The sequence below is a fragment of the Pygocentrus nattereri genome, chromosome 8 (genome assembly GCF_015220715.1).
Source record: "Pygocentrus nattereri isolate fPygNat1 chromosome 8, fPygNat1.pri, whole genome shotgun sequence".
NCBI classification, from domain to species: domain Eukaryota; kingdom Metazoa; phylum Chordata; class Actinopteri; order Characiformes; family Serrasalmidae; genus Pygocentrus; species Pygocentrus nattereri.
This window is the reverse complement of record NC_051218.1, coordinates 21,661,246-21,688,730: the sequence shown is the minus strand read 5'-3', so window position 1 is coordinate 21,688,730 and position 27,485 is coordinate 21,661,246. Positions and strand designations below refer to the sequence as shown.

Sequence of the window (27,485 nt, the reverse complement as noted above, 5' to 3'; positions counted from 1 at the left end):
CCTAAACACTTATATCTGATATGATCTAGGAAAATCTGTGTCTAGAGTTTGAGTGGTATACCTGTGTATTTAAGTCTAGGGTCAGCATGTGGTTAGCTCCATCCATGAGGCTCTCCTGTTGGGATAGAGAGTGAAATAGCCACAGCTGCTTTTCTGTTCCTTATACTTATAATTAAGGCTCGTTTCCGCCCTGTCACAGCCGCTCTGCGAGATCAGAGGCCAAATTGAGAGCTTCAGACTGTTGGGCACAAAGTCTCTGAGCTGACCTCCAGCCATCTGACTGGAGTGCAGAGAGCAAATCAACAGACATGTGACTGCAGTGGTGGGATGAGAAATTAAAGCAGAACCTTTGAATGACTGATGGGGCAAATTGTTGATATAGTATAGAAAAAGGACCATAAAATGTTTATTTAAATCTACTGCAGAATTGTTCAGATTAAGGCACCATCCAGACGTCTCCTTAGCTGAAAGAACAAAGATATCATATTTGAAAGTCAACTAAAATAGTAAATTGATGAATGTTTCAGTGCCCCATTTTTATAACTTATGACTCACAAACAGTTGTAAGAGGTCTTTCTTCCAGGAGATTGATAGAAAAGCAAAAGAAAAACGGCTGTTTCTTTAGACTTTGGCCATGAATAATTACAGAAACTGCTCAGTCCCTGTGCATGAGAATAATGTAAATAATAGCCTAGTGCAGAGTTACTGTCTCAGTGAAGTACATAGTCATGAATTGTACAGTAGTATGTGCAGTGATTTTATTTCTGCTTGCAAGACAACACCTGATGACGCACGACGAACAAAATCTGGATGTCCTACTCTGTCTTATTAGATGTAGTGTCTGATTTGTTAAAGGACATGTTAGTTAACGGCTGTCCGATCATATTCGAGAGTTTTACTACCTTTTGTACAACAATTCTAATATTTTGTTAATTTAAAAAGTGTATAATAGAAAAATTGAGAGGCTGTACAAACAAAATGTAACCAACAAATTAGCTACATTTATGCACATTTTATATTACCTTTATATCACCATCTATCTCGATTGATCTAGTCATAAGAGGACAGCAAGCTGTACAGCCATTGGCACCTGCCCTGTCAGTGAGCCCTAAGTCCATCTCCCTGACCACTAATGATCACATTTTGTCTTGGAAGAGGGGTCTTGCTCACATTTACTACATCAGTCAGTTTGTTGTCTGACAAAAATATGATGCAAGTCCTTGTTTGTGTACCTGTATATGCAGCATTACAAACACCCAGATAGCATGGACTGCTAATACAACTTGTAAGCAAAGTGAGAGAAAAAGAAGAAAGGAGCTAAGCTATGCTGTTCTTTGGTCTCTGCTTTAGTGTTCACCCTACAAATGTTAGGTGATCATATGTACCTTAGGTTAGGTGTTAGGTGTTAGGTTGATCATTACCACCTCAGAAGGTGGTTTAAGTGCTCAGATCATATTGCACTTGCAAGACATATTGGAACCCATTCACACCTGTACTCAGCACTTTTTTTGATTATTAATTTAACATGTCATCAAGCTGAGTTATGCTTGTGACCTCAGTTATTGTATATAAGCAAGAGTACAACATGTATGTTACACGAGTCTGTAACATGCACATGTTTAAACCAGGCACACTCTGGGTCTAATAGTCTATAGGTCTGCCTGTTGTCACCAAAGTGTGGAATTTGAGGAGGCCTGCAGGGCTTAGGGTGCCATTTAGGGCAAGGCTGTTTAAGTGTCCTGCTTTGCTGATATTTTGAATCATGTCATGCACTACAAATTTGTAGCAACAAACGATGCTGTTGGCTAGATTTAACTTAACTGGATTGCACCATTTTTTTCTGTGGTGAGGTATTTGCTTCATATGAATGAAGGCTGTATCGGTTGTTCACTGTCAGAAGTATCTCATGGCAGAACATTAGCTTGCCTGACCGTGCGAATGATTTTTAATGCTGCTGTGCCAAATGAATATTTCACTTGCCCCAGGCATTTGTGCAGTTGTTCATGTTGAAGCCTGTCCAGGACACTAGTAAATGGGGCCTTGGAAACATTGTAATGTAGATTTGACCAAATAATGAAGCAAATAATACTGAGATACGTGCAAACAAAACAAATAAGACAATACATGAAATCTTCTGGTAGAGAGTGAAAAGGGTGGGCTTGAGATCCTCTGGATGTTATTCAGCGTTACATGCCTTCTATGGAAAAATACGGTCATGATTAGACCTGTCACAATTATTCCATAATCTCCTGATTGCAGTTATTGTCCACATCTGAAATGGATGCATTTTCATTGTTTTGTTTGAGACAAAATAAACAAAAAACAGTAAACGCATTCACTGAGGGAAACAGGAATAGCTTAAGTTTAGGTAGATATCTAACGGTAACTTTTACATGTATATTTGCAGAGCAGCTGTTTTTCACTCACATTTTCATGTGTTTATGTGCAGATAATAATCACTTGTCTGAATTAACTGTATTTTTGAAGCTTCATTTCACTTTCACCAGAACCGTTGCTGACAAAGATTTCTGTAATATAAGATACACATTTTCAAAAAACCTCAAATGCTAATGTGTGTTGCACTAAAACAATTTTGGATATGTGTCCTAGACGCTTGAACAGCACGTTGGTTTTGAAGTGGTTGCTCGGTACACAGGGTTTTCCACTTTTAGAGAGGACTTGATCTGTCATCTCAGTGTAAATCATAACTATAAATATTTCTAAATGTGTAACAGACACAAACCCACAGAGGTGATACACAAACTACACAGAAAGAACCTAAATTGTGTCAGAAAATGCTGTGAATCCATATTTGTTTTTTGTTGTTGTTGTTTTTTAATGTTTCAGAATGTAATTCTAAGATTATCTTTTCACTGCCACTTGCTTAAGTCAGTTGCCTCATCCAGGTAGGGTTTTGTTGGGTGAGCTTCAGTGTGTAGCTGTCACCATACTGTGTCATTATCACACGCCTTTTGTGGTGTGTTCCTCGCCGCTTGCACACTTTTGTGCTCTGCAAGTTCCTCCCTGAGTTCCTGTTTTTAGTTTTCTAAATAAACGAACCATTGTATTGTCAACTATGTTTTTTCTGTATGAAGGACAGATTTGATTGTCATATGCTAATATTATTAATCACACAGGAAGAAGTAAAAATGAAGAAGAACTTATAAATTGGCCTCTGTCTCGGACAGATCAGCTGTAGACTGATGTACACTCAGACACTCATGTAACTGCCTTAAGGCTGATGTTTTGAGACTAATTCTCCTTTGCCTGTTAACTGGAGTGAAAGCGTTTAACTTTAACACTGCACTGAAGGTCGTGACATTTCCCCGTCAGAATGTCAGCCAAAGAGTGCACAGTGTTTGCATGTGTTATGTTTCTTGCATTTTGAATAATACAGAACATTTACAACAAGAGATGCATGAGAATCATCATCAGCCGATACTTCCACAGATATTTCGAACAGATTTTTAATGATGTATTTATTATACTTCAGAAGAGCAAAACATTTAGGTGATCGTATTACTGTATTTAATCTGTCTGCATTTGATAATCCAAGGGGTCATTACCAGTTAACATGTTTTATTAACGTTTGTGTCAGTATCGGTTTTGGCAGATACAGTACTGTGCAAAAGTTTTAGGCTCCTCAGAAAATTGGATTTGAAATTTTTCTGCACAGAAAAAAACGTTTATACTAGAACCAATTAAAATAAATAATGCTAATACAATACATATTGATTTATTTGTGTCAATATGCGCAACCATTTCTAAACCTCTCATCATGGTGAGCGTGTGCAGTTATTGTCCCTCACCTGGTTTGGCCAATCAGTACTTCATTATGTTACATCAAGTGTGCAGCGTCGGCAGCTTCTGTAGCTACGTCCCAACAGGACATCAAAAACATTTCTTATTGCAGTCATTTTATCCATAATATGGGTCGCGGGGGGTGCTGGAGCCTATCCCAGCGGTCATCGGGCGGAAGGCGGGATACACCCTGGGCAGGTCGCCAGTCCATCGCAGGGTATTAGTGTAACATATTTTTTTTAAATCTGCCCAAATAATGACAAACCAGCTCAAATTTTGTCCAACAAAACACTTTTTCTCCCACCAAATTCAACCAAAATCTGCCCAATTTGGCAAGTGTGCTGCTAAAATACACTTATTGCTAAGGTAAATCACTTTAATATCGCTAAGAAGTTTGCACAGGACTGTAGACATTGACTTTACCAATGATTCCTACATCTGTGCAATATTTTTTACAGCCTGTTACCTTTTTTAGCACAAGCCTAGTCCTACATGTAAAAGGGTGTTTAAAAGGGCAGTAAGCCATTATAAGTCATTTACAGTTTTTGCCATCATTACCTCTGCTTCATGTTTTACCTAACAACATCCCTTAACCCGGTTTGTAACTGTGTATGTGAACTGCCTTTTTGGTTTGTGTGTTTTTGTTTTATTTTCTATTGTCAGCTTTTCTCAGTATTGGTTTTTGCCTCCTCTGTGTTCTGAATTTGTATTTTTCCTGCATCACTGCAGTTTATACTGGTGACTGACCACCGTTGCTTCTCTACTTCAAGACTAGTTGTTTAAGCTGTTTTTGGGCGTCCAGCCAGTGGAGCCTGGAGTTAATCTGTGCTGAATGTTAAGGACACTCTCTGTGTGTTTCAGACTGGGCTGTTTTGTGAGTGATCTTGCGTCGCCATGACAACCCACGTGACTCTGGAGGATGCCCTGTCCAACGTGGACCTGCTGGAGGAGCTTCCGCTCCCAGACCAGCAGCCATGCATTGAGCCGCCTCCCTCCTCCATCATGTACCAGGTACTGACTGGGACACAGCCGGCTACAAGGCTACTGTGTGAGATTTATAGGTCAAGAAAGGAACTAGTCCATTTATGGGTTTCCACATAAAGAACAACCCTGCACACTGGCTAGATGTCAGACAACCAACACAAAAATACTAGTATTGGCTGAGCTGTGTATAATATAGTATTCTCTTTTTGTTCATGGAGCAAAGTCCTCATGGGAAATCAGTGGTGGAAGGAGAATAAACTGACTGAATGAGGTCAACATCAGCACTCCAAACATCACAGATGTTGAAAGTATAGGACACAGCAAAAAAGAAACTGCGGTTCTCTTTCTCTGTTCTCAATCCATCACAGTTTTACATGGAAATAAAATAATTTAATGGAAATATCTGGTTTTATACAAAACTGTTGAGACTGAGGATATGGAGAGAAGATGCTCTGTTAGAATTAAAATTAGAGTGGAGACTGTGAGCCAGGCCTTCTCGTCCAACATCAGTGTCTGACCTCACAAATGTGTTTCTGGAAGAATGGTCAAAAATTCCCATAAACACACTCTTAAACCTTGTGGAAAACCTTCCCAGATGAGTTGAAGCTGTTATAGCTGCAAAGGGTGGACCGACATCATATTAAACCCTATGGATTAAAAATGAGATGCCACTCAAGTTCATATGCATGTGAAGGCAGGCAAGTGTACTTTTGGCAGTATAGTGTAGCATTTAGTGTTTGTAGTTTACTTATGCAAAAAAGGCAGGTCATAGTTTCGGTCTTCTTTGTGCTGTCTATGAGGTTTCTGTTGGTTTCCCCAACACCTGCCTAGGGCGTGGTAAAAATATGTAATAACTGCTAAGCTCAAACGAATGTAAAAATTAGTTTGTGAGTTGCAACTCATTTTGATTAAGTAATGTGTAAACCTGAACGTAGTAAACAGTTACAGTATATCAAGCCTACATACAGCTGGTGCCACTGGCCCCAGGTCTTCTGATTTCACAGACTAAAATAAACTGACTCTGAACTAAAATAACTACAATTAAAATTCATAAAATAAACACACTGTAGGAAATAAATGTTTTAAAACTCAAAATATTGTTTCCTGGGCTACTTTAGAACAAAACTTTAGGTCACCTTCTTGTGTAAAGTTAATATTAAATATTCAGTTAACTCTAAATTTTCAATCAGAATGCTGACTTTGTTTTGTTTCCATTCGTAATTTTTTTACAGTGTAAATAAAGACATTCACTAGTATTGTTTATCATACTTGTCACTCAGGTTTACATGGGTGTGTATTGTAACACATATATGTGTGTTGTGCAGAAAACCAAATGAAATCTTTGTCTCTTTAAACAGGCCAACTTTGACACCAACTTTGAGGATAGAAATGCTTTTGTGACTGGTATCGCCCGATACATTGAACAGGCCACCGTCCACTCCAGCATGGTGAGTAGAGAGAAGCGTCTTCTGTGCTACTGCATATTTGGACGCTGCCATGTGACCCGGACAGCTGCATGATAAAAGGCAGAGCGTTTGGACACAAGACTTCTTTAGTTTGCTATCACTGGGCGTTTGGCTAGTATGAACTCATGAATGGAAGAACGTTCCCATTCTCCTGTTAACGTATTGGATGGACACTAATCAGTGAAAGTATATAACACACATCCCTTTTCAGTGACAGTCTTGTTTATGCTTTGAGGTGGGGTTCTCCCTCGGGTTTTTAGCTGATTGAAGGTAGGTTTATTTAAAAGTGGTCGTTAGACTAGACTCTCATCAGGCACTGCAGTGATGTTGGTGCTTTGACGGACAGTTAGCTTTTTCCATACAAATAGTTTTTCCATGGTTAAATGGGGAAGTGAAGCTCTTCAGCTACTGGGGCCCAACTGCGTGGTTGAGTGCAGTCTTTCTGTTCTGAGTGTCTGTTATATGCTCAGACAATCTTTAAGATCATACGCTGTGTGTGATTTTACAGCGTTCACAATCATTACTAAGAGATGGGCTATTAATAGAGTAGCAATGCCCTAATTTTATGATCTGATATGTGTCTTTGTTTTAGCACCATACCAGCCATATGTACTGATTGACCCCCCGCCTTTTGCTTTAGGCTGTACAGGGGGTCTGTTCGTCGGTATATATAACAATTTCTTTTTTTTATATTGCCTCTGCTATTGTTGAAGATCTGTTTTGGCTTAGCGCAGTCTCACGCCAGGAACAGAGCTTGTGGGTTGGCTTAGGTTCCATGAGCTTTGTCGCTGTTGGGCCCCCTATAGATTTCACCCTAGTCAATTACAGCCTGTTATGAATGCACACCACATCTATGGATCACCACAGACCTGGAAATAGGGATGTGCATGCTGACCAGACTGTGTGAGTGGAGAGGAGAGGCAGACACTTCCCTCCCTCACTCAAAGCGTTCTGTAACCACTCCGTTCTAACTCCTTCTATTTCCCACCCTTTGCTTACACATCAGAGAAAATTAAAAAAAAGAAGATAGTATTCATTCTTATGATTTATTCTTATGCTTCATGTGTTGAACGTTTAAACAAAACAATATGCATTGATTCATATTGGCCAGAATTAAATGAAAACCTAGTAAAACATTCTGTGCTACAGAGCCATTTTTCAGTAGGTACAGGCTTGAAACCATGGCCTAATAACAAGCCAGATAACTGCCACAAACAAATGCACATCTTAATAATTCGCGCAGCAAAATGAGTGACAGAAGACGAACTATGTGTAATATCCGTCTCTCCAGTCCCTGCTCTGCTCCTGCTCCACACTACTCACATACTCAGATTCCAACTAATTTTGACATTAAGTAAAGTTTAATGAATGGATAATAATAAACTGCAAGGAAGGAATTACACCAGCAAAAAAAAGGCCTTTTAACTGAAATTAGTGCAAAGCTGTTGTTTTATGTTTATTTACGTAACAGCACACAGCAGAATATATTTGAACACATTCCGTTATTCAGAAATATCAGAGGGAAATCAGTAGGTTTTCATGTTGGATGAGTAACGGAAACTACCTCAGATAAGCTAAAGAGCTAACACTGCAGCTAAGTGGTGCTACACCAGATGCTAATCACATTAAAGCACTATTCTTTTAAAGCTTTAGTTTTACCAGAGGAGGTCAGGTAATGTCATTTGTGTGTGATTTGGCCAATGTGTACAGCTGTGAGGTGCACTAATAACATGTTAAACCAAGTTTGTAGTTATTGAAAAGAATATTGTGGGTCTTTAGAGACCAGCTGCCTAATGTGAGTTATAATTCAGCTTTCGCAACTTTTTTAATCACAGTTAAATAGAATAGTGGATAATTCTACCTCCTGACGGGCCAAAACACTGCAGACTTCAGTTCACTGCCTCATTAAGCACACCTGATTCAGCTCATCAGCTAATTAGCAATGCATTCATGAACTGAATTCAGAGTGTTAGATGATGGTAAACGCTAATCTCTGCAGCACGTTGGCCAAGAAGGTCCCCACTTTGACATGCCTGCTGTAACAGTGCCGTCTGCCGTCTCAGTGGTCTGGCAAGAACATTCTCATATCAGCTGTGATGAAGTGTTATTTTAGGCTGCTTTTATCTTTTTTTTTTCTTTTTTTTTCACTTTTTAAAATAAGAGTTTGATGTAGTATATAAACAACGTATTGTTTTCTCTGTTACGTCCTTATATGTAGAAATTTAGCAGCAAAAACAGCCCATTTTGAATTCAGTGCTTTCATGATGTTATGAGACCCAGATCATTTACATATATCATGCTAATCAGCCTACAGTAGCTTAGCACTGCTGATTCACACTGGATTTATAAGGAGTGTTTTAGCCTCGACTAAGCCTCAACTAAGGCACAACACAGGGCAGCTAATCAGAACAGAGGCTATTTACATATTTCATACAGGTTTGAACATGGTCATTAACAATTGATTATGATTATTTTTTGGTACATGAAGATACAAACATATTATAAGTGGACCTCAAGGAATAACAAAACATAAGAAAAATGTGGGACATGGCCTTTCAGACTCATAAGACTACATTGTCCTTCCTCTAAAACCTGATTATACTGTCTCTCTGGATAAAAGCACATACCGTGTACTGTACAAATAATACAATTCAGTTTAATTCAAATTCAGGTTGCTCTTTCCTTCCTTGGAGCCCCCACCCACTAAAATGTCTGTGCATAGGCTTTGACCATACAGAAGTAATACAGGAGTGAAAAGATATACTAACATTTGCTTTTCATTTTTTAAGTTGTTTTTTTAATTTGGGCTGAACAGTTTGGGCAAAATAGTAGTACATGACATAGGATATCAGGGAATGTTCAGTGAGTTGATTTGGTGTTAAGATTCTCTATGTATACCTTTCTCTGCCATATCTTACTACTTGCCTCTAATAATGTGTCTGATTCTTCAGAATGAAATGCTGGAGGAGGGGCATGAATACGCTGTCATGCTGTACACCTGGAGGAGCTGCTCCAGAGCCATACCTCAGGTACATACAAAAAGCCATTCACCTTTAGTTACATATTTATTACATATGATAAACTGTAGCTTTAGCATAAATGTAGATAATTTTTTAGTCCCACAATGTGGAAAATCACAGTGCTATAGCAGCAAAGGGATAGCAAGGCACTCAAGAGAAAGAAGTAACAAGATTCAGTAAGAATCAACAAACAAGGGATTTAACCTTGTTAATTACTTAACATGATTAATGATTACAGTTAATTACTTGTTACTGTATAGACGATATATATATATATATATATATATATATATATATATATATATATATATATATAATACTAAAGATAAAAAATGAACTTATTGCTTCATAAAATGCACAATGTAGACATTAGAAATAGAAAAGCAAAAAAATCTTTACACTATGAGAATATTTTACATGTATTGCACATGGGATATGGATGAAGTAGTGATTATATTGCACACGGGTATGGTGATGAATTCACATTTTATGTACTGTAGGTGTGTGAGGACTAATGGGGGGTGGGGGGTTTTCTGCTGGGAGCAGTGCTGGTTATACAGTCTAATAGCAGCACGAATGAAGGACCTGCTGTAACGCACCTTCATACACTTGTGGTGAAGCAGCCTGTCACTGAAGTAGCTGCCCAGTGCTGCCAGAGTCTCATGCATGGGGTGGAAGCTGTTCACTGGCAAGGATGCTAGTCTGGCTAACATCTTCCTGTCTCCCACCACCTGCACTGGGTCTAGAGGACACATCTGGGCCTCTTAATGATCTTGATGTAATTTGTGTACATTGTTTAGTTTTCGCAATATATCATTCATTTTCCATTGTGCATGGTCCATATATGGAAACTAAGCTGTAAAAAGCCCAATTTAAATGAATTACTTTTTGCAGTGTTATGACAAACATCACAGTTACATATCGCTGCTGTCGGAAAAAAAATCTTGTGTCTTCAAAATGATAACTTTACAGGAGAAGTAAAAGACCTTCTTGAAGAACTTTTACTTTTAATTTCTTTAGGTCTATTCATCGTTAAATGTACACACAATGTAAAGGACAGCAGGCATTTTCAAAATATGTCAAAAACTGAAAAACTACAAAAAACGGACATCCAAGTTTTTGTTCTGACAGTAGTGATATATCTGTCTGAGGCAGTGTAGCCCTGTCCAGTCCTGTTGACATTACATATATCAGCCTTTGGCACAGTAACAAAAACAGTCTGTTTAATTCTAAAGCTGCAATCACAATAGACATTTGTAGTGTGTGTCGCATTGCAAAATGGGAATGACGAAGACTATTCAGGAAGATCTGCAATGGAAAACAGTTCTCTGGTGCAGTTGGCAAGCTAGCTCAAAAATGAAAACTCAGAAATGAACATGAATATATCATATAATTTTATACTAGTAAGAACATGCTGAACACCTGATTGCCAAAAAAAAAAACATGACTGACATGGTTGGCGATGCTCTTTAGCTTAACTCATCTAAAACAAACAGTAAAACTACAAAAATAAATGTAATACCACAGCCTCATGACTAGCTGCACCTTATGCTGTTTTCTTTTCATATATTTCTTTATAGTCAGTGGAAAGCAATGTTTAAAGAGTCATCAGATTTCATTCAAATGTATTAATTTAGCTTGTTAAATGTCATTGGTAAGCGCAAGTGTGACTGAAGCTCAAGGCATAAAAAAAGCCTTGCAAAAATGAATAATCACTTTTTGATACATAAACCAACACAACATCATAAGTGGACCAGTTCAGTAAGAACAATGTAGAATGTTTTTGATTAAACATTTTCTCCTATACTTTTCTACAAGGTATGACTTATGACTGGTTTTATATAAAAGGTATTTTGTAAATATTGTTTAAGTTTACTGTCAACTAGACAACTTATGACCACAGGTTTCACATTTTTACTTGAATTTGCCAAGCACAGTAAAATGCACAGTAAAAAAACAGCCTGTTTAATAGTAATCAGTGAGCCACCATGTTTTATAGCTATTTGGAGAAGACAGCTCTTTTGGGTTGGTTTGCAATCATTATAGGGATTTTTTATCATTGAAAGATGAAAGAAAAACTTGGGTTTGTCTTAAAGAATGTTTTTTGTGTGTTCTGACTAGATAATGAAGGGCCAGCCTGTGTGACATTGCCCTCTTGTGTATTGTAGGTGAAGTGTAATGAGCAGCCCAACCGGGTGGAGATCTATGAGAAGACTGTGGAAGTGCTGGAGCCTGAGGTCACAAAGCTGATGAAGTTTATGTATTTTCAGGTAAGAGAGGAGGAGACTTTAGCCTTATTCATTCTAATGTAATACAGTGTTACCTAAACCTCTGAACTTATTACTTGCCACTTCATTCTTTACTGCCACAATTACTTCATTTAAAGTCACCCTTCAATCAATTAGAAATTTGAAATCACCATCCTTTTTTACCTTGTTAGTTTATGTCCCTATTATTAAGCATAATTCATGATATAGTTTCCTGCATACTAAGCACAATTCCTCAGAAAGTGTCCCCACAGGAAGTTGAAAAGCATAGAAAGTGTGCCACTTACTTTCGAGCCACTTACAACAGGCAACATACCACCAAAACCGTTTGTAAACCACACTCCTGTGACATACACTCATGAATCAAAGCTGATTCAAAATAAAACAGTCATAGATACATTCTGCTTTACTGGCTGCACTGGGTGGTTCTGCTTTTAAACCAGCATTGGCAGAAACGGCGCATTCAAAACCGAGAAATGAGTGGCTACTGCACGTGTCAGAGTGATATCAAATCATAGCACATTCACATTCATTTTTCTCCCAAAAACTCACAATTATCAGTTCAGGGTGTGCACACACTGCAGATCATAATCAATATTAAACACACTATAAAATGGTTGTTTTGAACAAGCAAGCCAAAAAAGTTCAAAGTCAGTCCAGAAGGTCACATTATGCTAAGCCTCAGTTAAGATACGATTATTACCACCATTTATTAATAGAGTAAAATTTTACTTTAGTATTATATTTGATTTGCTTGTATAATCTATAATCATTTATAAGACAATCAGATGTTATCCGCTGAATGTCAAAACGTTTTGGATTGGGGGCACAGAACTGGTTAGGACGTCCTTAATTAAACTCTAAGACGATGCCTAAACACCTGGTTGAAAAGAATCATATTTACCATTATTATGTTTGTGGATGGTGTTGCGCTGTGAGAATAGCATTATTTTTACTATGTCAAGGTGTTAAAAGCAATACAGTTGATTTTAATATGTGTGCAGCCACCCTGGTATCATTTAACAGAGAAAATTCATGCCTTTTGGTAATATTCCATCAAATTGTAATGCCTTTTGCCAGCCTCTAAAATTTCTGAGTTTTGATTACATCGTTGTGCACCAGCAGGTGGGGATAATGATATTAAACAATAGTTTAATTTATCCCTCCCACCACCCCTGTCTGTTATCGAGCAAAATGCCCAGCTAGCCCAGAGATCACACTGAACTACATCACTGTGTGGAAGGAAAATGCTTGTGGATAGAAGTTTGTGGAAAATCCTGATTGAGTAAAGGTTATTTAAATGGTCCAGAGGACTTACATTTATTATCCTGTTCTAGCGTAAGGCCATTGAGCGCTTCTGCAGTGAGGTCAAGCGGTTGTGTCATGCTGAGCGCAGGAAGGACTTCGTTTCTGAGGCCTACCTGCTGACTCTGGGGAAATTCATCAATATGTTTGCAGTCCTTGATGAACTCAAGAACATGAAGTGTAGTGTCAAGAATGACCACTCTGCTTACAAAAGGTACAACAGGTTCACAGCTACAGAAATGATCTTCTAACTAAGTAGTTATTGTGATTAGTATTAGTAATTACTGTATAATTATTCCTGGCAGTGTGATTACTTGCTGTTTAATTTCTCATCCCTGTTTTATTTTTTTTTTTACTTTACAGAGCTGCACAGTTCCTCAGAAAAATGGCTGACCCACAGTCTATCCAGGAGTCCCAAAATCTCTCCATGTTCTTAGCCAATCACAACAGAATTACACAGGTATAGTTGATTGTCCCTCAATTTCCTTGTTACGTTTTTGTTTGTGTGTTTCTTATATGTGATTTTTGTATGTTTTAATGATCTGTTTGGTTGTTTTCTTCAGTGCTTACATCAGCAGCTGGAGGTGATTCCTGGTTATGAGGAGCTTCTGGCTGATATTGTTAACATCTGTGTGGACTACTATGAGAACAAAATGTACCTGACGCCCAGCGAGAAGCACATGCTGCTCAAGGTGCAGAGGCTATGCTTCACCTTCTCTCAGACTCCTGTGTGGTCTACCACTCGTACTATATATTCAGTTCAATGGATTTGTCTTGTTTGTTTTTTATTTGTGATTGTTACTTTGCTTTTCAGGTGATGGGTTTTGGGCTTTATCTGATGGATGGAAATGTTAGCAACATCTACAAGCTGGATGCCAAGAAGAGGATAAACCTCAGCAAAATTGACAAGTTCTTCAAGGTTAGTTTCAAATGCCTGATTATTTTTTTCTACTTCTTTTTTTGGTTGTTGACATGTTAACAAAATCATTTAGAGTGGTTTGATGTGAAATGGTGCATTGCAGAAAAGCGTATGGACTCATATTTCTTTACAGCGGTGGTGATAGGAGTAAGGATTAGTGATGTCTGTGATACAGATATAGTAGTTTTATTTGCTGTCCTAAACAGCCAGGGAACCTAGACATGTTTTTATGTAATGGTGAGAAAATTAACAATGGATTTTATACATTTTATGGATTTATATGTTTTAGTCTGAAATCTTATCTCCTATGGCAATTCATGACAATTTTATGTGATAACATCCTGTGATGTAGCTTTTAGAATCATTAAATGCTTAAGATGTCTGGTTCCCATCATCAGCAGTAAGAATAATTCTCTACAACAGAGCATTTTGCATCCAAACACTCCAATGACTTAGTTTACTGTTTATCTTAACTATTTAATTATGTGGAATTAAATATTTGGGATATCTCTTTAAGAGAAATCTCTTTACAAATAAAGCACAGTTGTTGTATTAAATTGTTCTTAAAATGTGTTTAAATACCTCCACAGCTCCAGGTGGTGCCTCTTTTTGGTGATATGCAGATTGAGCTGTCTCGGTACATTGAAACGAGTGCCCACTACGAGGAGAATAAGTCAAAGTGAGTTTAAATGTTTCAAAGCAGTAGTAAAGGCATGTTCAGGTTTTGTAGTTTTATAGTCTTTTGTCTGACTGGCTTATGAAAGCATATCGTATTCCTAATGATGTCCACCCCTCACCAGAGGGTAAAAGCCTCCTAAGTGACATGAAATCATTTATGTTGTTTTTGTGCCGTCTCGTTCTGCATCATTTCATAATCGAAAATAATCGCAAACTCTAGTTTGCACACATCACCAAATAAGTGAACACCATGCACAATTTTCAAGCCATCATTCAATAAATGCCAAACAATCTATCTAACACTTGCTAAATGTTAGAGTACAACAGACAAGGATAGAGATTAGCTGGTCAGCATTAGCTTAGCAGTCATGCTCACCACAGAACATTAGATTCTGGCTAAAGATAGCCCAGAACTACTTCTTCACACTTAGGTGTGAGCAGAGGTGTCAAATTCAGGTCCAGAAAGTAAAAGTCCTTCCCAGGATTTTGTTCCAACAGGCTGGCTTCTCTAGTTAGATCACACCACCAGCAGAGCTGTCCAGCCTGTTGGAACAAAATCCTGGGAAAGATTTTTACTTTCTGAACCTGGATTTGACACCTCTGGGTGTGAGAGATAGAAAGTGGAAATTAAATATGTTCCCTGGTGTTGTTGGATCTGTAACCTACTCAGTTAACTTTACATTAGTATAGTGAGCAGATTAAAGACCCAAACAGTGCCGCATACTACAGTACACGTTTCATTCTGAGTAACTGCTGCTGTGCTGAAACTAGCATAGATGAAGCGTCAGAGAGAGCAAAAGTCACAGGGGTGACAGAAAGACAGAATCCGATCCAATCTGTGGTCTTTGTGACTGTTGCATTTTGGCTAAACTAACAAGCCAGGCACCACAGCCCAGGCTTGGTTCCCATGAACTGATCCTAAAATGATGCCTGTTTACACAAGCACAAATTCAACTGACTTTTGTTAGAGTAAATGCTGAAATCAGAGGTGTTCTGTGATGAGTGTAGCTTTTAGCCATCACTGAGCTGCTGTCATGCTTAGTTTTGCTGATGTTCTGAAGATCTGGCTTATTTTTCCCCTTTTTTATTAGTGTCGTGAGCTGCCACTCTGCCATTCAGTGAGCTCCTCTAAAATATGGGTGGAATGTGTTTATTTGGTCATTTAGATGTGGAGCAGAAATTTGACATGTAATTTTAAAATACCATCATAATTTTTCAATGTGGTCATCATTTTTAAATATCACATTGTGCCATTTTAACCTTATATTGCCCAACCCTAGACCTAACATAGTTTCTTCCTTCTCTGCAACCTTATTCTCCTCTGCCTCCCCCAGGTGGACCTGCACCCAGAGCAGCATCAGTCCACAATATAACCTGTGTGAGCAGATGGTGCAGATTCGAGACGACCACATCCGCTTTATCTCGGAGCTTGCACGCTACAGTAACAGTGAAGTGGTGACAGGCTCTGGGCTAGACAGCCAGAAGTCTGATGAGGAGTACAGAGAGCTGTTTGACCTGGCCCTCAGAGGCCTGCAGCTGCTCTCCAAGTGGAGCACTCATGTCATGGAAGTGGTAAGTATGTGTTAGAGTGTGGCAAGTGGTGTTTTGTGTATTTGAGGGACTATCTGTGCCTTTATTTATAGGTATAGCATTTCAGTATTTACCCTTTTTAAAAAAAATGTTGTCTTGTCTACGTCATTCTTTCCTTCACTTCACAAATCAGATGGCTTTATTCCACATTCATTTCAATTAAAGATTGTTTACAATGTAGCAAAAAGAGGGTCTGATACCAATAGTGAGGACAGTATTGAAGAAATAAGGGGAAAAATCACATTTACAGCCAAGATCATTTTAAAACTATTCATCTTTGCAGTAAGTTTAATAATATAAATGTTTTTTTAATATATTGACATCTTGATTAGAAGAATACAGTTAGAAGAACACATGTTTGATTCCTGCAGGGTTCCCCTGAATCTTTAAAAAGTCATATAAAGTTTAATAGATCTGACCAATTGAAGGACATAAAATGTCTGAAAAATAAAATTTAGGCATGTCCAGGCATATTTTAATGGATCAGTTTTTGGGCAAGACTATTTAAATTGCAAGATGATTCCTAAAGGACTAGTATTTTTGTACAACCCAATTTCCAGAAAAGCTGAGACGCTGTGCAAAATGTAAATAAAATCAATAAGCAATGAAGTGCAAATAATTAAATTCTGTATTTAATTATAAATTGCACAGACCACATATCAAACTTTGAAACTGAGAAATTTTATTGTTTTTTGAAAAATATTTACCCATTTTGAATTTGATGCCAACAACACGTTCTTTCAGAAGTAAAAATGAGGGGTTCACCACGTGTGCAAATACTGCAACAATTCAAGAATAACATTTCTCAGCATAAATTACCAAAGAATTTTTGCTTTTCATCACCTATCTTACATACAATCCCAATTCCAATGAAGTTGGAACGTTGTGTAAAACAAAAATAAAAACAAAATATGATGATTTGCAAATTTTCAACCTATGTTCAATTGAATACACTATAAAGACAAGATATTTCATGTTCAAATGGATAAACTTTATTGTTTTTTGCAAAAATTCACTCATTTTGAATTTGATGCCTGCAACATGTTCCAAAGAAGTTGGGACAGGGGCAACAGAAGACTTGGAAAGATGAGGAAAAAACACCTTTTTGGAACATTCCACAGGTGAACAGGTTAATTGGAAACAGGTGAGTGTCATGATTGGGTATAGAGGGAGCATCCCTTAAAGGCTCAGTCGTTCACAAGCAAAGATGGGGTGAGGTTCACCACTTTATGAACAACTGTGTGAGCAAATAGTCCAACAGTTTAAGAACGTTTCTCAGTGTGCAATTGCAAGGAATTTAGGGATTTCATCATCTACAGTCCATAATATCATCAAAAGATTCAGAGAATCTGGAGAAATCTCTGCAAGTAAGCTGCAAGGCAGAAAACCAACATTGAATGCCCGTGACCTTCAATCCCTCAGGCAGCACTGCATTAAAAACCAACATCATTCTGTAATGGATATTCCCACATGGGTTCAGGAACACTTTAGAAAACCATTGTCAGTGAACACAGTTTGTTGCTCCATCTACAAGTGCAAGTTAAAACTCTGCCATGCAAAGCGAAAGCCATATATCAACAACACCTAGAAACGCGGCCGGCTTCTTTGGGCCCAAGCTCATCTGAGATGGACTGACGCAAAGTGGAAAAGTGTCCTGTGGTCTGACAAGTTGTCCCTGCTTATTACAGCAAGACAATGCCAAGACACATTCTGCACGTGTTACAACAGCGTGGCTTCGTAGAAAAAGAGTGCAGGTATTAGACTGGCCTGCCCGCAGTCCAGACCTGTCTCCCATTGAAAATGTGTGGTGCATTATGAAGTGTAAAACACGACAACGGAGACCCCGGACTGTTGAGCAACTGAAGTTGTACATCAAGCAAGAATGGGAAAGAATTCCATCTACAAAGCTTCAACAATTAGTGTCCTCAGTTCCCAAACGCTTATTGAGTGTTGTTAAAAGGAAAGGTGATGTAACACAGTGGTAAACATGCCCCTGTCCCAACTTCTTTGGAACGTGTTGCAGGCATCAAATTCAAAATGAGTGAATATTTGCAAAAAACAAAGTTTATCCGTTTTAACATTAAATATCTTGTCTTTGTAGTGTATTCAATTGAATATAGGTTGAAAAGGATTTGCAAATCATCCTATTCAATTTTTATTTATGTTTTATGCAACGTCCCAACTTCATTGGAATTGGGGTTGTAATAACAATAAAAGATTCAGAGAATCTGGAGAAATCCATTTGCGAAGGACAAGGCCAAAAACCAGTATTTGCTGGCCATGATCTTTGGGCCTCAGGTGGCACTGCATTAAGAACAGAGATGATTCTGTAGAGGAAATTATTATATGCGCTCAGAAACACTACAGAAAACCACTGTGTTAAAGTAGTTTGTCGCTGCATCCACAAATGCAAGTTGAAACTCTGAAATGCAAAGAAGAAACCATATATAAACTGGATTCAGAAATGCTGCCACCTTCTCTGGGCCTGAGCTTTTTTAAAATGGACTGAGAAGAAGTGGAAGAGCGACCTGTGGTACGATGAATCAACATTTGAAATTGTTTTTGGAAATCTTGGACGCTATTTCCAATATAAAGACCACTCAGCTTATTATCTGTGCACAGTTCAAAAGCTAGTATTCATGATGCTATAAGGGTGCATTAGTGCACATGGTGTGGGTGATGTGCACATCTGCAAAGGCACCATTATTGTTGAATGACATCCATGTTTTGGCATATGCTGCCATCCAGACGACATTGTTTTCAGGGAAGTCCTTGATTATTTCAGCAAGACAATGACAAACCACATTCTGCATGTATTACAACAGCATTGCTCCATTTTAAAAGAGTCTGGGTGCTAAACTGGACTGCCTGCAGTCCAGACCTGTCACCCACTGAAAACATTTGACACATTATGAAATGAAACGACAAAGGAGACCCTGAACTGTTGAGCAGCTGAAATCCTATATCAAACAAGAATGGGAAATATTTCACTTTCAAAACTACAGCAGTCTCCTCAGTTCCCAAACTCTTACACATTGTTAAAAGAAGAGAAGATGAAACACAAGTAAAACATGACCCTTTCCCAGTTTTTTTAAATGTGTTGTTGGTTTCAGATTCAAAATGGGCATATATTTTGTAAAAAAAAAAAAAGTTTTAATTACATTTTGTACAGTGTCTCAACTTTTCTGTCCAACAAGCAAAACCTTACAGCTAAAGTTGGTCCTCTGAACACTTCGTTAACATCATAATATATTGTTTGTTTTCATTTACTTATTTATATAAATGTTTTTATACAAATAAATTGCTACTTTAATTGTTATTTTTCTCCAGTACCTAAGACTCTGCACATTACTGCATGTGTATGAATATTAAATGCACATCCAGTTTTTAAGTTTTGTTTTCTCTCTCTCTCTCTCTCTCTCTCTCTCTCTCTCTCTCTCTCTCTGCCATTCTAGTACTCATGGAAACTAGTGCACCCTACTGATAAATTCTGTAATAAAGATTGTCCTGGCACAGCTGAGGAGTACGAGCGCGCCACACGCTATAACTATACCAGTGAGGAGAAGTTTGCCCTGGTGGAGGTGATTGCCATGATCAAAGGCCTGCAGGTGCTGATGGGCCGTATGGAAAGTGTGTTCAACCAGGCCATTAGAAACACAATCTATGCTGCGCTGCAGGACTTTGCCCAGATCACCCTGAGAGAGCCACTCAGGCAGGCTGTCCGTAAGAAGAAGAATGTCCTTATTAGGTGAGATGAGAATCTGCTGTTTTATGGCTTTCTGAAAGTCTTTGTGTACAGCACAGTCTGGAGTTAATTGGGCAGTGACAGTTTTTGTTGTTTTGGCTCTGTGCTACAACACACTATGTTTGAAATAAAATCACAGGTTCTTTGCACAATAAAGCACGTCTTTTTGCAAAAGCTTTTTCACTTTAATTCTGCAAGATTTTCTTCAAAGACTGACAGATATTTCATGTATTTCCATAAAGTGTTCTACAGGCCATTCGGAAAACCATCTGTGACTGGGAGGGAGCCAGGGAGCCCCCTAATGATCCATGTTTGAGGGGAGAGAAGGACCCTAAAGGAGGTTTTGATATCAAAGTGCCCCGTCGTGCTGTTGGCCCATCAAGCACACAGGTCAGATAACGCTGATATGACATATTCAACTGATAATTTGAGTTTTTAATAATAGGGATATCTCAATCTATTTTCTTTTGGTCTGACTGTTGTCTTTCATCCTTTCCTGACCTGCAGCTTTACATGGTACGAACCATGCTTGAGTCTCTGATAGCGGATAAGAGTGGCTCCAAGAAGACCCTCCGCAGCAGCCTGGACGGCCCCATAGTCCAGGCCATTGAAGACTTCCACAAGCAGTCCTTCTTCTATACCCACCTCCTAAACTTCAGTGGTAAGAAACCACTTCCATTCACTCCAACTAAAAACCTTCACATTCACAGTCAAATTTTAAATCACTATCTCAAGTTCCTAAAAGTGCTACTCTACACAGCACACTGTTACCTGTGCTCTTACAGCCTGTTTGCTGCTGTAGTAAAAATGTCTTTATGGTGATTAATGTTTTCTCCTGATCGTTTCTCAGAGGCCCTGCAGCAGTGCTGTGACCTGTCACAACTGTGGTTCAGAGAGTTCTTTCTGGAGCTCACCATGGGTCGACGCATCCAGTTCCCCATCGAGATGTCCATGCCCTGGATCCTCACTGACCACATTTTGGAGACCAAAGAGCCTTCTATGATGGAGTTAGTGCAGCAAACACATATAGTCATGCATGTTTACTATTATTAATCATCTTTTTTAGAACAGTTTTTGATTAATTTTACTGTTTTTTTTCTAGGTATGTTTTGTATCCATTGGATCTTTATAATGATAGTGGATACTACGCTCTTACCAAGTTCAAGAAGCAGTTCCTGTATGATGAAATAGAGGCTGAGGTACAGTGACTTAGACCGTAATCTGATACTAGAGCCCAATCTAAAGGATCCTGCTTAGATATGTAGCTAAGATTATTTTTTTTCTCCTTTGTCTAGGTGAACCTTTGTTTCGATCAGTTTGTCTACAAATTGGCTGATCAAATATTTGCTTATTACAAAGCAATGGCTGGAAGGTGAAGTTTCACTTACTGATTTATGCCTTGACAAATGATATAAACAGAATTCCTGTAGTATTTCAATGTTTCTGCATAAAGCAATTAATGAAAAACAAAGTCATTCAACATGGCTTATGTAAAATGATGAATTATTTAATAATGGTGAAGATAGAAACCAACAATGTCTACAATGCAGATGTGGACAGTTTTCTTTACAACATGCTATTCTAAATGTCCAGTTTACCACACATCTTTTGAGTTTCTAAATAATGCAATTAATGGTAAAAAATTTTTTTTTGAGTACTGTTTTGACTAACAATACCCTGCAGGTGCCTGGTCAAAGAAAAACGATCATAAATAAAAGTCTTGGGATCAGTGCAACATATTTGTAACCATTTTGTGTAGTAAGTTTAAAGACATGAAACAACTTTGGATGTCTGGTTCCTATCACCACCACTGCACACTATTCAGAATCTCCAAGTTTCTCTAGAATGGCGTTTTTCATATCAACCCACTCTGAGTGATTTTGTTTACACGATTTCAGTATACAGAAAGATCTGTGACAAAGACATCTGTGGAATCTTTTAATGTTGAGTGTTTGGTCAACCTTTGAACTTTATCAATATGTGAATGTTTGTGTCTCAGTGTCCTCTTGGACAAGCGCTTTCGGGCAGAGTGTAAGAACTATGGTGTGATCATCCCTTACCCCCCATCCAACCGCTACGAGACACTGCTGAAACAGAGACACGTGCAGGTACAACCTTTGACTTTTATGTCCTGTGAGAGTTTGTCTTCGGTACTTTATAGCTTAAGGTAGATTCAATAGTTCTGTTGTGAGGAAAAATTAATAAAGTTGTTAATCAGAGTATGACAGATGTATGCGTATGTGTGTTGACAGCTCCTGGGTCGCTCCATTGACCTGAACAGGCTGATCACCCAGAGGATCTCAGCAGCCATGTACAAATCTCTAGACCAGGCCATTAGCCGCTTTGAGAGCGAAGACCTCACGTCTATAGTGGTAAAAAAAAAAGCAATGCACTGCAGACTGAGTGTAGTTTTAACAAAGAAACCTTGATGGTGCATTCAGTTTATTACAGTGTTAAATGTATAAATGGTTTTGAAATACAGATTTTCTCTCTTTCATGGTATTCTCATCATCCATACTGTCTGTGTATGCATGTTTTCCAGGAGCTCGAGTGGCTTCTGGAAATAAATAGACTGACTCATCGGCTGCTGTCCAAACACATGACCTTGGATAGTTTTGACGCCATGTTCCGGGAAGCCAACCACAACGTGTCTGCGCCGTATGGCCGCATCACACTACACGTTTTCTGGGAGCTCAACTTTGACTTCCTGCCAAACTACTGCTACAATGGCTCCACCAACAGGTCAGTGTGGACATGCTATAATGTTCAAGTATATGAAGGATTAGTGTTTAGTGATTAGTTTACCATCAACATTTTGAGTTACCCCTTTCATTTTCCATTTTGTTTTTATTTCACCGCATGTATAAATAGTTCCAGCAGTCACATTTGTGTGTTCCTGTTTAATTCTATTTCCGCTATGGAACAGGTTTGTGCGCACAGCCATTCCCTTCACCCAGGAGCCTCAGAGGGATAAGCCTGCCAATGTTCAGCCATACTATCTGTATGGCTCTAAGGTATGTGTATTTATGATGAATGGTGATGAATCCTTGAAAATAGTGTATTTTTAAAAACTAACTTCATATATAAAAATCACATTGTTTTGTGTAGTTAATTGCATTTTTTTGTGAAATTAGCTGTAAATAGCTGCACAAAATATACCGATCAGGCATAACATTATGATCACCTTCTTGTTTCTACGCTCGTCCGTTTTATCAGCTCCACTTACTATACAGGTTCACTTTGTAATTCTACAATTACAGACTGTAGTCCATCTGTTTCTCTGCATACTTTCTTAGCCCCCTTTTACCCTGTTCTTCAGTGGTCACGACCCCATGGACCCTCAAAGAGCAGGTACTGTCTGGCTGATGGATCATTCCCAGCACTGCAGTAACACTGATGTGGTGGTGTGTTAGTGTGTGTTGTGTTGGTATGAGTGGATCAGACACAGCAGTGCTGCTGAGGTTTTTAAACACTGTCCACTCACTGTCCACTCTATTAGACACTCCTACCTTGTCAGTCCATCTTGTAGATGTAAAGTCAGAGATGATAGCTGCACAGTTTGTGTTAGTCATCCTCTAGTCATTCATCAGTGGACACAGGCTAGATATTTTTGGTTGGTGGACTATTCTCAGTCCAGCAGTAACATTGAGGTGTTTAAAAGCTCCAGTAACACTGCTGTGTCTGATCCACTCAGACCAGCACAACACAAACTAACACACCACCACCACATCAGCCTTACTGCAGTGTTGAGAATGATCCACCACTTAAATAGTACCTGTTCTATGAGGGTCCATAGGGGTCCTGACTACTGAAGAACAGAGTAAAAGGGGGCTAAGAAAGTACGCAGAGAAACAGATGGATATATAGTAAGTGGAACTGAAAAACGAACACTGTAGAAACAAGGAGGTGGTCATAATGTTATGCCTAATCAGTGTATGCTTCAGCATGTATTCATTACTTTAATAATTCATTATTCATTATGTTGTTAACAACTGATGCTCAGGCTTACATGAAAATATGTTTAGCGCAGTTTTCTGTTTTCATCACAAATGTCCAGTGAGAGCAGCAGTGGCTAAGCCTTTCTGTAGCCTTTCTCTCTCGTGCCTCTGTGTTGTGTCATGTTTTAAGGGGAACTGTAACCTTCTACTTTGCTATTGCTTTTGTTGGTTTCTCTCCTGCAAACACTGTGAATTTGCACGTAAACCTTACAGTGGTGTGAAAAAGTGTTTGCCCCCTTCCTCATTTCCTGTTTTTTTGCATGTTTGTCACACTTAAGTGTTTCGGAACATCAAACCAATTTAAACAATAGTCAAGGACAACACAAGTAAACACAAAATGCAATTTGTAAATGAAGGTGTTTATTATTAAAGGAGAAAAAAAATCCAAACCATCATGGCCCTGTGTGAAAAAGTGATTGCCCCCTAAACCTAATAACTGGTCACCCTTAGCAGCAACAACTGCAACCAAGCGTTTGCGATAACTTGCAATGAGTCTTTTACAGCGTTCTGGAGGAATTTTGGCCCACTCATCTTTGCAGAATTGTTCTAATTCAGTTACATTAGAGGGTTTTCGAGCATGAACAGCCTTTTTAAGGTCATACCACAACATCTCAATAGGATTCAGGTCAGGACTTTGGCTAGGCCACTCCAAAGTCTTCATTTTGTTTTTCTTCAGCCATTCAGTGGTGGACTTGCTGGTGTGTTTAGGATCATTGTCCTGCTGCAGAACCCAAGTTCGTTTCAGCTTGAGTTCACGAACAGATGGTCAGACATTCTCCTTCAGGATCTTTTGGTAGACAGCAGAATTCATAGTTCCATTTATCACAGCAAGTCTTCCAGGTCCTGACGCAGCAAAACAGCCCCAGACCATCACACTACCACCACCATATTTTACTGTTGGTATAATGTTCTTTTTCTGAAATGTTCCTTTTACGCCAGATGTAATGGGACACACACCTTCCAAAGAGTTCCACTTTTGTCTCATCGGTCCAGAGAATGTTTTCCCAAAAGTGTTGGGGATCATCAAGATGTGTTTTGGAAAAATTGAGACGAGCTTTAATGTTCTTTTTGCTCAGCAGTGGTTTTCTTCTTGGAACTCTGCCATGCAGGCCATTTTTGCCCAGTCTTTTTCTGATGGTGGAGGCATGAACGCTGACCTTAACTGAGGCAAGTGAGGCCTGCAGTTCTTTGGACGTTGTTGTGGGGTCTTTTGTGACCTCTTGGATGAGTCGTCGCTGCGCTCTTGGGGTAATTTTGGGCGGCCGGCCACTCCTGGGAAGGTTCACCACTGTTCCATGTCTTCGCCATTTGTGGATAATGGCTCTCACTGTGGTTCGTTGGATTCCCAAAGCTTTGGAAATGACTTTATAACCCTTTCCAGACTGATAGATCTCAATTACTTTCTTTCTCAATTGTTCCTGAATTTCTTTGGATCTCGGCATGATGTGTAGCTTTTAAGGATCTTTTGGTGGACTTTACTGTGTCAGGCAGCTCCTATTTAAGTGATGTCTTGATTGAGAACAGGTGTGGCAATAATCAGGCCTGGGTGTGGCTAGAGAAATTGAGCTCAGGTGTTAAAAACCACAGTTATAGTATGTTTTAACGAGGGGGGCAATCACTTTTTCACACAGGGCCATGATGGTTTGGATTTTTTTTCTCCTTTAATAATAAACACCTTCATTTACAAATTGCATTTTGTGTTTACTTGTGTTGTCCTTGACTATTGTTTAAATTGGTTTGATGTTCCGAAACACTTAAGTGTGACAAACATGCAAAAAAACAGGAAATGAGGAAGGGGGCAAACACTTTTTCACACCACTGTATATATAATGGCGTATTTTTGTTTATTACAGCTCTTAGGAAGTTTAAATGAAAGTAAAATGTAACTGTGTTGTTCAGTGTGTCTTACACAGTGCTATTCTCCCCTTCGCAGCCTCTGAACATTGCATACTCCCACATCTACAGTTCCTACAGAAACTTTGTTGGTCCCCCGCATTTCAAAACCATCTGCCGTCTCCTTGGTTACCAGGGAATCGCCGTGGTGATGGAGGAGCTGCTGAAGATTGTCAAGAGCTTGGTACTGTAGATTAGTTTCCTATCAGTAGGGTTTTCTTCTATTTCTCGCTTCCATCCTTACTGTATTTCTGTTCATTTGCAGATTTCTGTGTACGTAAATACTTCTTCAATCACAGCTTTGGTCAAACCTGTGCACAGTAGTTAATATGCTCCATTTTATATTGATTTGCTCTCCAGCTCCAGGGCACAATTCTGCAGTATGTGAAGACTTTGATAGAGGTAATGCCCAAAATATGCCGGCTGCCTCGCCATGAGTATGGATCACCAGGTGAGATGATATTCACCATCTTTTTCACTGTAGGGCTGAAAAGGTTGTTGGCACACAGAATAACTGTTCCAATGGCATTTCCACCGGCATGGAACAGTTACATTCTGTGCTCAGCGTTGTTTCCTCGGCACAGGTGGCTAAACATGCCCAGGAAACGTTCAGGAGGACTGGTTTAATAAGAGATGTATTCACTGATTGAGTCCCGCCTCATCCAGCATTTTTACAAAGCCAATAACATTCCAATAACACTCAGTTTGCACACACAATCACCAGATCAGTGTATTTCTTTTTTTATCTGGTGTGTTGCTAACTTATGACTAGCAGTTAAAAAGCACTGCACATAACAGTGGATCAGCTACAGCTTACAGGCCACACACCACAAGAGATGCTGGGCTAAATGATGCTTTACTCACACATGACCTCTAAGGGAGCAAAGTTGAGTGGTGTAGAGATGCATTTTGCTGAAACTTGTACTGTGGTGTGTGGAGCTGTAGCTTGCTGGCTAGCACTGACACAATGGTCTTCTCTGGTATGTGGAACTGTTAGCCTGCCTCCCCAAGCAGCTCAAAAGAAAAAGAAACCATAACTGGTCAACAAGGAAAGACACAGCACTACAGGAGCTGTTCAGCTGTACAGTACTAAACTCCTCTAGAGCACCTAGAACCCTGAGGCTACTGTCATATCAACTTGCTTTTCTTCAATTTTGCAATAATTTTTTGTCAAGATGTATACCAGTGACTTGAAGACTTGCTTATTAATGCCGTTTTCAAATTGGATAGTAGTTTCTGATTTGCTTAAATGCGTTTCTGTCTTTTAATGCAGAAGCAATCATGCAATCTCATTCATGATTTGTGTGGTTTTCCAGGTATCCTGGAGTTCTTCCACCACCAGCTGAAGGACATCATTGAATACGCTGAGCTGAAAACGGACGTGTTTCAGAGCCTACGGGAGGTTGGCAACGCTATCCTTTTCTGCCTCCTCATTGAACAAGCGCTGGTGAGACCCTACACTTTACTTACCTTTTTACATGCCTGCCTATGTAGCTATCTCTCTCTCTTTTACTCTTTCTCTCACCACTTTCTCTCTCACACTTTCTTTTCTCACTCTCACACTCTTTCTCTGTGTTTTTCTCTTTCCCATTTTTTCAGCCTGTCAATGTACTTTTCTCTCCTTCTATGACTCACTGTAGCGTATTCATAGTTGTTTATTTGATGACTCATTTTGTTTAGGGCTCTGTCTAACTGTCTAACTGGGAATGAATTCTTGCTTTTTTGTAGGAAGCCGTAGACACCATTACTAGACTGTTTTAAGCATATATAATGTGTATCATTTATCCATCAAAATTCCATTTGTTACATGTTTTGTGCG

At 39.0% G+C, this 27,485-nt stretch overlaps 1 protein-coding gene across 2 annotated transcripts in view; it reads left to right on the top strand.

The window, feature by feature from the left end:
* The window catches only part of cyfip2 (cytoplasmic FMR1 interacting protein 2), a 37,214-nt gene that overhangs the window by 5,101 nt on the left and 4,628 nt on the right, over nt 1–27,485 (top strand). For both annotated transcript variants that reach the window (XM_017698351.2, XM_017698352.2), the window contains exons 2-24: nt 4,663–4,812; nt 6,144–6,233; nt 9,203–9,280; nt 11,440–11,541; nt 12,876–13,057; nt 13,207–13,303; nt 13,407–13,535; nt 13,658–13,762; nt 14,353–14,441; nt 15,775–16,012; nt 19,486–19,778; nt 20,018–20,165; nt 20,283–20,436; nt 20,626–20,782; nt 20,878–20,974; nt 21,071–21,147; nt 21,775–21,883; nt 22,028–22,147; nt 22,318–22,517; nt 22,702–22,789; nt 25,707–25,850; nt 26,027–26,117; nt 26,983–27,113. In XM_017698351.2, the coding sequence (XP_017553840.1) occupies nt 4,696–4,812; nt 6,144–6,233; nt 9,203–9,280; nt 11,440–11,541; nt 12,876–13,057; nt 13,207–13,303; nt 13,407–13,535; nt 13,658–13,762; nt 14,353–14,441; nt 15,775–16,012; nt 19,486–19,778; nt 20,018–20,165; nt 20,283–20,436; nt 20,626–20,782; nt 20,878–20,974; nt 21,071–21,147; nt 21,775–21,883; nt 22,028–22,147; nt 22,318–22,517; nt 22,702–22,789; nt 25,707–25,850; nt 26,027–26,117; nt 26,983–27,113 (3,036 nt within the window). In that variant the 5' untranslated portion in view covers nt 4,663–4,695. The remainder of the gene's footprint in view (nt 1–4,662; nt 4,813–6,143; nt 6,234–9,202; nt 9,281–11,439; nt 11,542–12,875; nt 13,058–13,206; nt 13,304–13,406; nt 13,536–13,657; nt 13,763–14,352; nt 14,442–15,774; nt 16,013–19,485; nt 19,779–20,017; nt 20,166–20,282; nt 20,437–20,625; nt 20,783–20,877; nt 20,975–21,070; nt 21,148–21,774; nt 21,884–22,027; nt 22,148–22,317; nt 22,518–22,701; nt 22,790–25,706; nt 25,851–26,026; nt 26,118–26,982; nt 27,114–27,485) is intronic.